This window comes from Rhipicephalus sanguineus, chromosome 1, assembly GCF_013339695.2.
Source record: "Rhipicephalus sanguineus isolate Rsan-2018 chromosome 1, BIME_Rsan_1.4, whole genome shotgun sequence".
Classification (NCBI taxonomy): Eukaryota; Metazoa; Arthropoda; class Arachnida; order Ixodida; family Ixodidae; genus Rhipicephalus; species Rhipicephalus sanguineus.
This window is the reverse complement of record NC_051176.1, coordinates 96,626,958-96,640,307: the sequence shown is the minus strand read 5'-3', so window position 1 is coordinate 96,640,307 and position 13,350 is coordinate 96,626,958. Positions and strand designations below refer to the sequence as shown.

General features: G+C 47.6%; 1 protein-coding gene across 1 annotated transcript in view; it reads left to right on the top strand.

The window, feature by feature from the left end:
- The window catches only part of LOC119394305 (piwi-like protein 1), a gene marked incomplete in the record, with an annotated part of 194,538 nt that overhangs the window by 11,641 nt on the left and 169,547 nt on the right, over positions 1-13,350 (top strand). Inside the window, 1 exon segment of the mRNA XM_037661595.2 lies at positions 6,501-6,717. Within this exon segment, the coding sequence (XP_037517523.1) occupies positions 6,501-6,717 (217 nt within the window).

The window sequence follows — 13,350 nt, the reverse complement described above, 5'->3', positions numbered from 1 at the left end:
GGCAAATCGAAGTCGTCTTCCGTGTCTGTGGTGTTACCATCATCCAGAGATTCCCGCTCATATTAATTGGAATCCGTCGAAATTTGCCGTTCTGTGGAGCATCTGTGAACGGCGTTGACGCGAAGTCTGAAACAACGAGCGCTCACCTACCCGACTGCAAACGAGCTTTAAAAATGTCCCCGCGGTGGAAAAAACAAACTCGCAAACAAAACTGATAAAAAACATGTTATTTTATGCTTTGTTTTGCGTTAGCTGTCCAGAACCGCTCAGTGTGTGCCAAAACTTCAGTCATCGATAACATACTATTGATGGGAATAGGTGCGGTCATGAAAGTGTTAAGCTCGGGTTTTGTGCAGGTAAAAGTTACTTTACAGGTCCCTAAAACAGACCTGCTGAATAGCATGGTTTTCAGCAAATACTTATATGCTCGTTAATTCGGATTTCTAGGGACCGGAAAAAATGTCCGAATTAACCGAATGTCCGAATTATCGAATGGTCGAAATAAACACAATAAATGCAAGAGTTTTTTCAACATACCTTTACTTTACTAAGTAATCGCGGATGTGTGTCTGTTTTCGAGCAGAAATTCACGCGGACACAATTTTTCTGAGCCCTTCAAGGTGTGCGGCAGCTCGCATGCTGTCTGCAGTGCCAAAACAAAATTCTTCAAGGACGACGAGGGCCTCCGCGACTTCCTTCACAGTGCGAGGGGGCCCGTGTGGCTCATGGTGTGGCTGCTCCTCTTCAGGCTCTTCGTTCTCGGATTCGTTGCCATGCATCACTTCCTTGACAATTTGCTCATCAGTCAGACAGTCGGCAGTGGCAACGCCATCATCAATGCCGATATAATCCTCTAGTGTCACTGCATCAGGCATAACACTTCCGAAATCCTGCCCATCGTCGCCACCGTCGTCCGGCGACACTTTGGCATCGCTGGAGTCGGGTACAACAAAGCCACTGTGCCTGAAACAGTTGGCAACGGCGTGCGCAGGCGTGTTCTGCCACACATACGCAAGAATGCTAACTGCGCTCAGGAGACTCGCGTCGTATTGTTTGCCGACGTCATGGCACAGGAGCAACTTCTTGTCGGCACAGCCCATTTTTCAGGGCACGCAAAATTTCTACTTTGGTGGTGAAGTCCTTCGCCTCGTACTTGGGCCGCTTCGCCGGCGTTGCCATCGGCGGAGAGTGCGTTCACACGAAAAGTCAGCACAAAAGCACCAGCTACAATCAAGCTAAAGGAGCCGTACTGAATCGTTCCTCGATAAAATGACGTTCAGCGATGCAGCACACCAACGGGAACAAAGCAATAAAATGGCACCGCCAACAACACACGGGAAGAAAAGACGTTCAACCAGTCTCAAGTCAAGCCAAGTCGACAATTGATGTCCATGGCGATGCTGCGTTTGAGCTTCACTTCTGTTCCGAATTGTTCTTTTTTCGTTTTCAAGCCTCGCCAGCGGCCCAAAATTCGCCGAATTATCCGATTTGCGATCAAATCTGTCCAAAATAACAAGCGCCCAGTCTCATAGAGTAATGCGTATATTTACAAGGACCAGATGACGTGTCCGAATTAACAAGTCGAATTAACGAGCTTTTACTGTACTGTTAACCCTTACTGTTGTGTGGATAGCGTAACTCCCTGAAAGTTGGTAATCTTGGCGTAAACATCCGCTGACGATTGTTGTTCCTGCATGGCCATACCAGCCCACTTACTCCTAACCTAAAGCATTTCATCTCTAGAGCCTGTTAAGTTTATTTTGCCCTGCAAGTGATTATGTAGAACCCCGCTGATATGTTTTTCAGGGGACCATATAAAACGTAGGATTTGGGGAATGCAGGAGTTGAGGAAAAAAAAAGGTATTGTGCAGAGTTGGCTGGTGCATTTTTTTCATGACCAATCTGCAACAGCCAAGCACCTGCTGTGTTAGAGATGGGAATTGGGCTACAGTCGAACTCCGCTACAACGAACTCCGCTTCAACGAAATTTCCGGTACAACGAATAATTCTCGGTTCCCCGTCAACAGTCCATAGGAGTCAATGCATAAATATGCTCGCCACAACGAACACTTTTTCTGCTGCCATTCCGCTTCAACGAAATTTGATGATGCCATTCCGGAACGGGCTCAGAAATTTAATTTAACATGCAGTAAACACAATCTCGGACATTTTGGTGCATTTTAGAACACAAAAATACAAATTCAAAGTCGAAATTGCATGTTGGCACCACCAGAAACCGCCGCTGTTGACTGAGCATGGGGGCCGTCGTTCCTTGATAGCGATGGCGATCAGACTGCCCTGCTTTTGCAACTGGCTTGAGTTGCTTCTTAGTCGCAGACAATCCGAAGCCAAAGCTCAGTTGTCCACACCACGAGGAGGTCGTGGTCCACACTGGGGTACAATCGCGGAACGATTCATTTTCCGATGCCTTTCCAATGCTTTTCGTGCTTTTTGCTAGTGGTCAGAGCGACGGTACATCCGCGTTATCAACGCGAGCAGCCCTGGGGTGCAATCGCGGAACGATGCATTTTCCAATGCCAATACTTTTCATACTTTTCGCGCTTGGCCAGTTCGACCGTTGGTCGGAGCAACAATTCGTCCGCGTTATCAAAGGGATCAGCCAGCCACTAGCGGTGGATAAGAATAGCATAGAATAAGGCGTAAGTCATCGCTCCGCGACCTCACGCCTGCATCTCGCCGTTGTCAGCAAATAGCTAGTGTTAGCGTATTAGTGCAACTGTGCAGTCGTGTTGCACGCCCGTGCCTCTGTTTGGTTCGTTCGCGGAAGCCGTTGTTTTTGCGTTCTTTCCAACGTGGCGTCGCTATGCATATATGAGAATCGCGTCGTGATGCTGCTGGGGACGCAAAGGAAGCTGCAGACACTCTTTGAATTTTGGAAATAAAGTTTCTCTGTTCTACTGGCTCAGGTCAGCCATATCTTTTTTTTATTTCACTACAACGAAATGTTCGCTTCAACGAACATTTTTCCGAGCACCGTCAATTTCGTTGTAGTGGGGTTTGACTGTAGTTTGTATCAATTACTGACTGGAGACTGACCTTTTTTGTGCTAATTAGACACTTGCAGTGCTGTGTGACTCTAGCCCTAATCACTTAAGCGTACGTTTATTCTAGATAAAATATGGTGCCTTTATGGCTGATAAGAACGTCTGCTCCAGCACCTGGGGCAGTATATTCTAGCGACCATGCGCAGTCACACTTTCACTGTAGGGAGATTATCGTCAGATATGCCAGTGTCTGAGTGGTAACGATCTTTTCCCTCTGTCTTAGCAAGGTTGGGCAATAAAGTTGTGTTCTCTCTCTTAGCAAGGTTGGGAAAATGCCAGATTTTCATGTCTTGTTGACAACCAAATGCCTCACAAAAATGATAGTACACTCAAACATCGTTATAACAAAGTCGCATCTGACACAAAATAAGTTTGTTATATCCAAAATTTCGTTATAAACATATATTTGTAGCACTATCTATGACAACACTGTTCATTTACTTCGCTATAACCGATAATTAGTTATATTGAGGTTTGAGTATTTCTGAAAGCGATCATCTGAGAATACGGCTCCTCCTCCTAAACTTCATCATTGGGCCATGCATCAGTACACTTGGCCATGATCTCGTCAACGTAGGTCACTCAGTACCAATCATGCCTGCAAATTATGAAATCTCTGCATGGTGTGAAGATGGTCAAAACCCTTTACAAAAGGCTGCGCACCTTTTCGCGGGAACCGTGCTTTATGAGAGTGAAAGGTTTCGCGCACACATGCCTATGTCACAGGTGTCCCTTGGGGCCAGTCTGGAGTTGCACGCTGTCACAAACGAGCACGTTAATAAAGACGCGTGCGGGGTCGTTTTCAGGCGGCACAGGGAATCCACGGCACGAGCCGCTCGCTCAGCAAGCGTGCCAACAGAAAAAAACAAGTACAAAGATGCCAGCAGGGGAGTGAAACTTCCTATACCATCCATGGAACGCGATATTCGCTCGCAGTGCCGGACGAACGGCTGGTGATTTGGGGACAGTACTAAAACATGGCGGAGCATTGCAGACACACACTGGGGGACGCCATCTTGATGAGGACTGAGGATCCGAGTAGGGGGGGGGGGGGGCAGGATTTAGCGCCAAATTTAACTGGGATGCACCAGCAAGCCAAATTGAGCGAGTGGAAGGTATTCAGATGGCGAGTGCGTGACTTTCTTCCTGTTGCGCAACCCGGCTTATGATCTAAACGGCAATCGTTGCGTTGTGATTGATGAAGGTTTGCCCATCCACCTATTTTAGCACCACTTATTCTAAGTAAGACTTTGTTTTTGTTTATGTGTACACATAAACTAGACAAGAATAAAGAGCAGTGTTTGTCTGAATGTTTTATTGCCTAAACGTCAATTCATACAGTAAAAACACAACTTGAATATTTAATGTTTTTAGTCGCATACAAAAGTAGCATCCTGATATGCCGTGCAAGCGTAGAAAAACAAAACGAGCACCATGCACATCATACCTTTCGTCTGCCGGGATCCGAAAGAATTTTATGCCGGTGTGGCGTGAAGAATTTCAACACCACTCGGCACAGCACGATTTGGGATGACGGCGCGAATCCATTCATGCGTCTGTTTCGCTGAAGCTTGCGAGGGTTTCGCTGAAACAAACTTTATGGTGGTAAAAGCTGTCTTTGGGACACCGTAGGCCGTAACATACACGGGCGCGCGACAAGAAACTCCCCTTTTCGCTGTGAGAGATAGGACGGCGCAGTTCCCGTTTTCCACTCTGGGTGGCGCTCGTATTTTCGCAATCTCGATCTGCAACCTTTAGGTTCACTTGCGTATTAAAAACTCCGGAGTTAATTAGTAACCTGGTAAGAAATATAAAATGGAACAACAACGTTCATTTATGCTCGTAGGTAGTACAACCCCCAAACGTTAGGATCGCTGCGGTCATGGGGCAGAAAAACCGCGAAGTTGCATCCCCCTGACGCCGGCGCGACGTTTCTCCTTTCCCACTCGAAAGAGCCGCAGACGGCCAGATCAAACGCCCGGCAAAGCCTGGAACCATCTTGAAGGAAAGCATGATGCGACGCCGAGTGACACATGCATGTCCAAACTAGCCATGGAGCATCACTGCAAGTGCACTGTAAGCAAAATAGAATGCGAATAAAAAGAAAAAAAAAAAAAGAGATGGGGCTTGTCAGATGAACACAACTTCTCTGGCCTTTGAGAGAAAGCGAGAGAATAAACATGGAGTAAGCAGCATGGAGAGCAGCGTGCAGTTCCACCAGTAAGAATAAACATACTGTAATTTTTTGCGTAATGATCGCACCTCTGAATTTTGTTTCAAAATTATAATGATCTCACCCCAAGCTTGGCGCACAACAGCCATGGCATTTTTAAGCTCCTGTGTGCGAAAGCATGGCCTCCGAGATACATATTTGCAACTCCCGTGTGGTACCTCTTGCCTAGAGCTCGCACTGTGGCTTGGATTCATCATCGGAGGTGCTTCCCATGGTCTGATGCTGATCGCATTGCCTACAAGTGTGCGGCGTATGTTTAGTACTGTTTGTGTGCTTTTATCGGTCGTTAGTTTTATCTGTTTACAAAATCTTTACTGAGTGTGCCGGTGTGTGTAGTTAGGAGGAGGTGAAGCAAGAGCCACATTTTCGGATGATTTTCAGAAATACTTCTGCGAGGCGTTTGGCTGTCTACGGTCGTGGTGGTCTTGAACGGTGCCAACTGTGCCAGGAACGTTATGGCTTGGTTACACTGGTGCATCCGGCTATAATCTTGCGAAAATATAACCAAAAGTGATCGCTTGCCAGGCGTAGGAGCTAATGCTCTCATCGGTCATAGGAACGCTACATTAGCAAGTTATGATACTCCAGGTACTCGAAAACCACTTTGAACTGATCAGGTGTGACTGAAATGCACCAGATAACCCTGCATGGCTTTTTCTCAACTTTCTTTGGGACTGTGATAACGCCCCCAGTGATGTCACTGCTGGCCCAGACAGTGAATTTTCTTTTTTTTATTTATTTCTTGCAAAAAATTTACCCCACGTAGTGATTGCACCTGTAAGTTTGCATCAATTTTTTTGAAAAGAGAAAGTGTGATCGTTATGCGAGTGAATACGTATATTTTAAAATATAGCTTTGGAGAGGCCTGGTTAGTCCAGAATGCCTTGAGCTCAGGCTGCATCCTGTGCCCTTGGGAGAACGAAGGGAGCTGCGCTGCTTCCATGCGCTAGCTGAAGCAGAGGGGCAGAGTGTGTTTCCCTTGGCAGTGAAGCTCGCCTCTTTGAGGCATGGTAACAGGACTGTTCAATTTCTTCTAACATGTCTTGTGGTGAGCCTATTTGAAAAATGCTTTTGATAAAACAATCCCCAGATGGCACCTAACAGCTTCCAGTGCTTTACTGACTGGAATTGTTCCATTAACGTGATTTCCATTGGCAAAATGATTTCAATTGTTACTATTGCATCGTATCTGTTTATGACAGGCTGATAGCCCTGATTCAGGCCGTGGAAGCGGCGCATCGTCGTCAAGCCCCGATTCAGGGAGATCAAGCGGTGCATCGCTGTCGCCCGCAGCGGAGTCGCCTGGTGTTTCTCCACTGCCGATGATGGGCCGTGGAGCCATTCTTGGGAGCATGATGGCACGTCAGATGACCCCAAGCCCTTCAGGATTGCCATCAGAGCAGGCAGCAGCCAAAACAGGTGGAGTACTGCAGTGTCATTTCTTCGTGCAGCTGGTGTTTCTTTTAATATGCCTTGATAGTAATTGTTAAAGGGGAACTCCGGGGATTTTTCAGTATTCACCGATTTCAATTAAACTTTCAGCACATGTTCTCTTTGGTACCCTGATGATATGTGCCAAATTATACAACCGTAAGACATTTAGTTTTTTAGAAAACGAATTTTAAAATTGGTAGCCAATTCCGGAATCACGCCTGTTAACGCGGGCCATCCTGTGTATGAGACGTAACGTGCCTACTCTTTTGCGACCCTGCCTCGCCCAGCAGATGGTTGCGGCGCGCGCTTTCTGCTACGAGGTGGCGACGACGCAAGCAAAGTTGTTCGGCTTTGTTAGCTGCATCGCGTGTTAGTCGTCGTTGACATCGAGTCTTACAGTAAGCACGCACAATATTGAGCAGCGAGGAGATTGATGCGGGGCACGTCAGCTGCTTCACGCGCCTGCGGGTCGAAATCAAAAGACGATGCTTCCGGGCTCGCATAGTAGCTGCAATCATCGCTGAACTCGTCACTGGTAAGTTGAGACGGGTTGCCACAGCCTGATTCCGCGTCGTATGACATCGCCAGCTTGCTTTTCGCGTGATAGATGAAGCGAGTGTGCTATGTTTACAATCTGGCCAGCCATGGCGGCGTGTAGCGTATACTTCGTGACGTCATCGCATACCCAGCATGAAGCAGCTCAGCTCCCTGTTTGGTTTCGACTCACAGTTTATTGCTTATTTAAAATTATTGACGAGTCTCTCAGCAAAATGAACCACTCTTGCTTTTACAGGACCGTTAATACTATTTGAAAATAACATTATCTCAATATGGTCGAAAATGCACCGGAGTTCCCCTTTAACAGTAGGCCACTAGGCTTTTTATGCTAATTTGAGATAAGTAAGTAAAACCTGAAGAAATTCCTGCAATTGCCATAGGCTCTCGATAAATCAAACATGAGGTGACTCCAGTATTTTGTTTATCAGAAGTTATAAGTATGACTGGACAACATACCACCTTGTGTTATAATTAGGAGTGTGCGAATATTCTAACTTTTGAATATTTTTCAAATAGTGTTTGCTATTCGATTCGCACTGGAATTTTACGATTCGAAGTATTCAGACTTCCGGAAAACAAATATAACTGTTTCATTCACTAAAAAAAGTCAGTTTCGTCGCAAGGGCGAAGCAGTGAATACGATAGCAAGAAATTGTAATGCTATATGAAGTGAGGCTCGCCAGTGGATACTCTCAGTTTGAACAGCATTCCTCTTGCAAAGGCGGCCGAAGCAGCGAAGGAAACTAGCCTGCTTCAAGTGTCAAGCTGTGACACTTGGTAGTTCGGGCTTATCTTCTGTTTGTTCGTTTAGCGGCGTCCCTTGAGCTCGAGTGACTTTCGTATGCTCCGTAACATCAGCGCGGACATCATGGTCAAAGCTCGAAACATCCCTCCTCCCCTCACCACGAGACAGGGGCGTAGCCAAGGGGGGGGGTTGGGGGGGCTCAAACCTCCCCGAAATTTTTCAGTTTTGCTTGCATATACAGTAAAAGCTCGTTTATCCGGACCTCGTTAACTCGGAAATTCGGTTAACTCGGACTCGCGGCGCGGTCCCGGCAAAACTGTGTATATTTCAATGAGGTCAAATGCTCATTAATTCGGAGGGATTTAGCCGCGCACCGGTTATCTCGGACAACTCCGGAGAGGGCTATCGGGACTCCAGAGTCGCGCGATCTCGGCGGCTTGGAGGCTCAAGCACCGCTTGCCGTAACCGACGGCGGAACCGGAGTTTTGGAGAAACCGAAACCGAGCGAACTGCAGCAGAATATGATCATGATGATAGTGAATGAGAGGGGAAGTGGCTCGGTGGCGCTAGTCACCACCCGGCGGAAGCGCTTGGGCCACCGGCGCATCCAGTGTCTACTAACAGCAGCTGCTCGCTACGCCTACTGGTGTACTTCGGGTGACGGGTCTTGGTTCTTTGCGTTGTGACTTCGCGTGTTGCGGCTGTGTTTGTGCGCGTTGTCGCCGCCGTCGCGCTTCATGCTGATGGCGACCGTCACAGGAGTTAAGCGGCCACAGCAGCCAGCAAATGATCTTGAAAGAAAGGTTATGATATTGAAAGACGTGGACGCAGGTGTTTCTCGACAGGAGATAATGAAAAAGTACGATGTTAAGAGAAGCACGTTAAGTGACTACGTGAAGAACAAAGAAAAAATTTTCGAGCAGCGGCAAAACAGCGGCAAATTCACCGGAAAACGAAAACGACTAAGGACGGCAGCACACCCGAAGCTGGAAGACGCACTGCGGTGGATAACAGACATGCGGAACAGCCAGCTTCCCTTGAGTGGACCGTTGATCTGTCAGCAAGCTGAAAGGTACGCACTGAGAATGAACATCGAATCTTTCAGTGCGTCTGAAGGCTGGTTTGCCCGCTTTAGAGAAAGGCACGGGTTGGTCTTTCGAAACGTGTGCGGAGAAAAAGCAGCAGTGGATGAACGGCGCATTGCTGACTGGAAGACAACTGAGCTTCCCCAGTACCTGGCTCGTTATGAACCTGCCAACGTCTTCAATGCCGATGAAACGGCTCTCTTTTTTAAAGCCTTGCCGGACAAAACGATTACGTTCAAGGGCGACCCGTGCGTTGGAGGGAAGAGGAGCAAAGAAAGGATCACTGTGCTTCTCGCTTCAAATATGTCGGGCACCGAGTGCCTGCCACTGCTAGTCATCGGAAAGGCACATAACCCAAGGTGTTTTAAGAACATTCACCACTTCCCTGTGCAATATCGCGCCAATAGAAAGGCCTGGATGACCTCGGATATTTTCCAAGCTTGGCTGCGCCAACTCGACCGCCGCTTCTCCGCTAACAAGCGCAAGGTTTTACTTCTAGTTGACAACTGCAGCGCTCATACCAGAGTGACAGGGCTGGAGTGCATCGAACTTGTATTTCTACCTGCAAACACGACAGCTGCTCTGCAACCGCTGGATCAAGGGATAATTCAGCACGTAAAAAGCAGGTACAGAAAGCATGTGCTGGAACGGATCCTGCTGTGCAAGGAAGCAGGGCGAGAATATGACCTGAGTCTCCTGACCGCAATTCACATTTTAGCGCATGTCTGGAGCGACACGCCGCCCGCGGTCATTGCAAATTCTTTCCGGCACAGCGGCTTTGTCCGCCCTGACGACTCGGATATTCCTCCAGAGGCCACTCCAGAGGACACCCGCGAGCCCACTGGAAATATGGACGACGAGGTGAATGACACGCGTTTTGACTCTCTCCTTCCTAGTGGCGTCCAGATTTTAGACTACGTCGCTATAGACTATGATGTTGCCGTTGCTGGTCCGCTGACTGACGATGATATATTATCGGAAGTTCTTGAAGAGGACCAAAATCACTGTTCCGATGATGACGGCCAGGATGAGCCGATACGACGTCGCCGCACCGTGCAGGAGGCCGCCAAAGCCCTCGCTGTCCTCGAGGAGTTCTGCGTTTGTTCTCGCGACAGTGAACGTGCGCACCACCACCTGATGGGATTAAATAAGATCGTTCTGTCAGAAATTCCGACGGCTAGGCAGACAAAAATAACCCACTTTTTTAAGAAATAAAGGTTTGTCTGTGCCGTGTACGTTTTCCTTTTGTTTTCATGGTCCATTCGATAATTCGGAATTCGGTTAACTCGGACATTTTCTCCGGTCCCGTGAGATCCGAGTTAACGAGCTTTTACTGTATAGGCATGCACACATACAAACGCACGCACGAACATACATAAAGTATGGTTGAACCCCCCCCCCCCCCCCAAAAATTTCTGGCTACGCCCCTGCCACGAGATAACCGCACGAGCAGACAGTGGAAGGGTATGGTTCTCCCTGCGCAAATATTAGAAGCGAGTGAGCTGGCCGACGACTTTTAAATGCGCCCGTTCTGCTCCTCGCGCCATCTCGCTGGTAATGAAGAAACGCTGATAAGCACCTGCCATCTCGGAGTACTGCCAGTGGTAAAGGGTGTGTATATAACGCTCGCTGTTAGCTACCTGAAGGATCTGTGTTTTGTGGCGCAGTGGTTAGCGCCACGCGCTGCGGAGCGAGAGGTCGCTGGTTCGATTCCGCGCTTCGGAACAATTTTTCTGAATTATTTTTCTTTGGGATATTTATATATATATATACACATATACATATGCCGTGCATGACGACGGCGACGGCAAAAACCAGCCATGACTGTCCATATAATTGCTATCGCAATAAAATGAAATCGCAGCGCTTCTAGATGATGCGTGTAAATCAAATTCTCCTCGTGAACTGCAACCTATCGGAAAGGTTAACGGCCGTCACTGCACCCTGACGCTATTTTATACCCGTGTCACACGGGCGTTTTGAAGGCCATTGAACCGATGGTTCATTGACTCATGCACGCGCTGCCACACGGGCAGTTTCGAAGGCTATTGAGTCAGTGGCCCATCGAGTCGACGGAGCACTCCACGATTCCATTGAAACTTCGACGGCCATCGAGCGGCGGAAGCGGAAACAGCGTCACTGCGCCCTCTCGTTCCCAGTGTGCTCGTACTCATGATTAGAAAAGGAAAAGTTTAACGAGTATGCATTAAAAGTAGTGTGCATGGGTGTTATAACCTATTTACTAAAATGTTTGTGTAATTTGGAATGTAGGAATTGCGCATGCTCGCAATAACAGCAGCAACTCATCCTCAATGGCGTCGGCTTCCTTTCTCGCTGCATGATCGCAGCCATGTAGAACACCATAGCGGCCTTGTCATCTGTTTCGCGGTCACTCATGACGGTGGAACAAGCACGTAATGAAACGGAATGAGTACACGCAACCGCAAAACCAGGCAAAACGGCAAAACTACGTGGCCGGACGGGTAGAGCGGTTGTAACGTAGCCACAGTTTCGCTGTTCAACAAACTTATAACCAACTATGCTTATAACTAATAATGCACTTATAATTATGTATAAACAATTTTTTGTGATATTTTAGAACAAAACAACGCACAAATGTGTGCTTTTAAGTGGATTTATTTTAGTTCACTTACAACGACATGAAAACGAAAATAAGATTAGCAGCGCCACAAAATTTTTGTGACAAACAACTGAATCGCTCAACGGCCGTTGAAAACAGTCGTGTGGCAACGCGAGAACTCCATCGAGTTCGATGGAGTTGTAGCGTTTCGATGGCCATTGACTCAATGGCCTTTCAAACATGCCCGTGTGTCACAGGTATTAGACAAAGTAGCGCGACCACTGCGCTCAGACTAGAAAGAGTGCAACGTAAATGTGCAAAGCACATCATCTACTTATACCATACTTAATCAGCAAAAAAAAAAAGATGCACAATGCACCCTCATAGAAAGTGAAATTTATTCTGCGAGCAGGTCCTTTTGTTCAGCGATCCAGTTTTGCTGGTTTTGAGACCATTTCTGGAAACGCCTCAATCATGTGTTGATTCAAGGGCTGTTACCTTGACAAGCTTGGTCTACACAGGGCTACTTCAGAACGCCTGCAAGCTTGTCATTGAGATCCAAGTATTTTCTCATTTTCGGCCCGTAGAAACTTTCTTGATTGATATGCAACTGAAGATCTCCTTCCTTTGTTTGCATAACTCACGGACACAGGTTTCTGGCGTGCAGAATAGGCGCAACGTGGTTGTCCTCAGCGTGCAAACTTTCCTTTGATATAAGCTTTCACAATGAAATGGGCGTGCGCCATTTTCACTACGCTGGGAATGAATCTGATGCTCACAGACCGTAGTCGAGCCGAAATCCTATGTGGACGTCACCATATTGTGATGGCAATGTCACTACATCTGCCTCTGGCGGTCAGCTGTTTCTAATGCCGCAAATGTGGTTTCGGTTTTGTGCTCAATCGACTCGTTTGCGAAACGTGCTTCTTGAATGATGTGCTGGCGCCGAGTAAGCAGCCTGCGATATCAAATTCATTAGTATCACCCTAAAAACGTCGAAATATCAACTTATGTAGGCTCGTGCCAATACTTCATGTTACGTCGCTCACGTCACTACGCGACAGCTAGCAACATAGTTTCACTTTCGTGCGGCGGAGAATGTGCTGCCACTATGTCTACCGGTTACCGTTTCAGAGGAATTGTTTTGTTTTTGGCCATGTTTTGCACAATATTTTAACGTGAAAGCATTACTTCGCCAGGCTTATGAAAGTGCTCACTCTTCCGGTGTCGGCAAAAGCCGCGTGTTAAAAACTGCGACATCTCCCACCGGAACTGACGCCGGCACCAACTGCTGCAGAAACCATTCGCAGCCACGTTGTAGGAAAAGGGAATCCCCGCGGCAGAAGCGGTACTCCTGACTCGAAGAGAGCGCTCCCTTGTTGTTCGCCACATCAGTTGGCCTTCAACTTCTGTGGAGGCAGTGTCGCAGCAGCATGTACAGTGATTTCGCAGCACGTAGCTTCAGCGTGTCAGATGCCAGCGGTCGATCTCGGTTATATCGAACTCGGATATATCGAATTATTGGCTATATCGAACAGTTGAGAAATCCCCTTGAATTTCCCATGCAAAAGTATGGGGTTGGTGTGCACGTATATTGAACTTCCGCACAGCGAAACATCCGCTATATCGAACGCTGCCCCGCGCTGAAG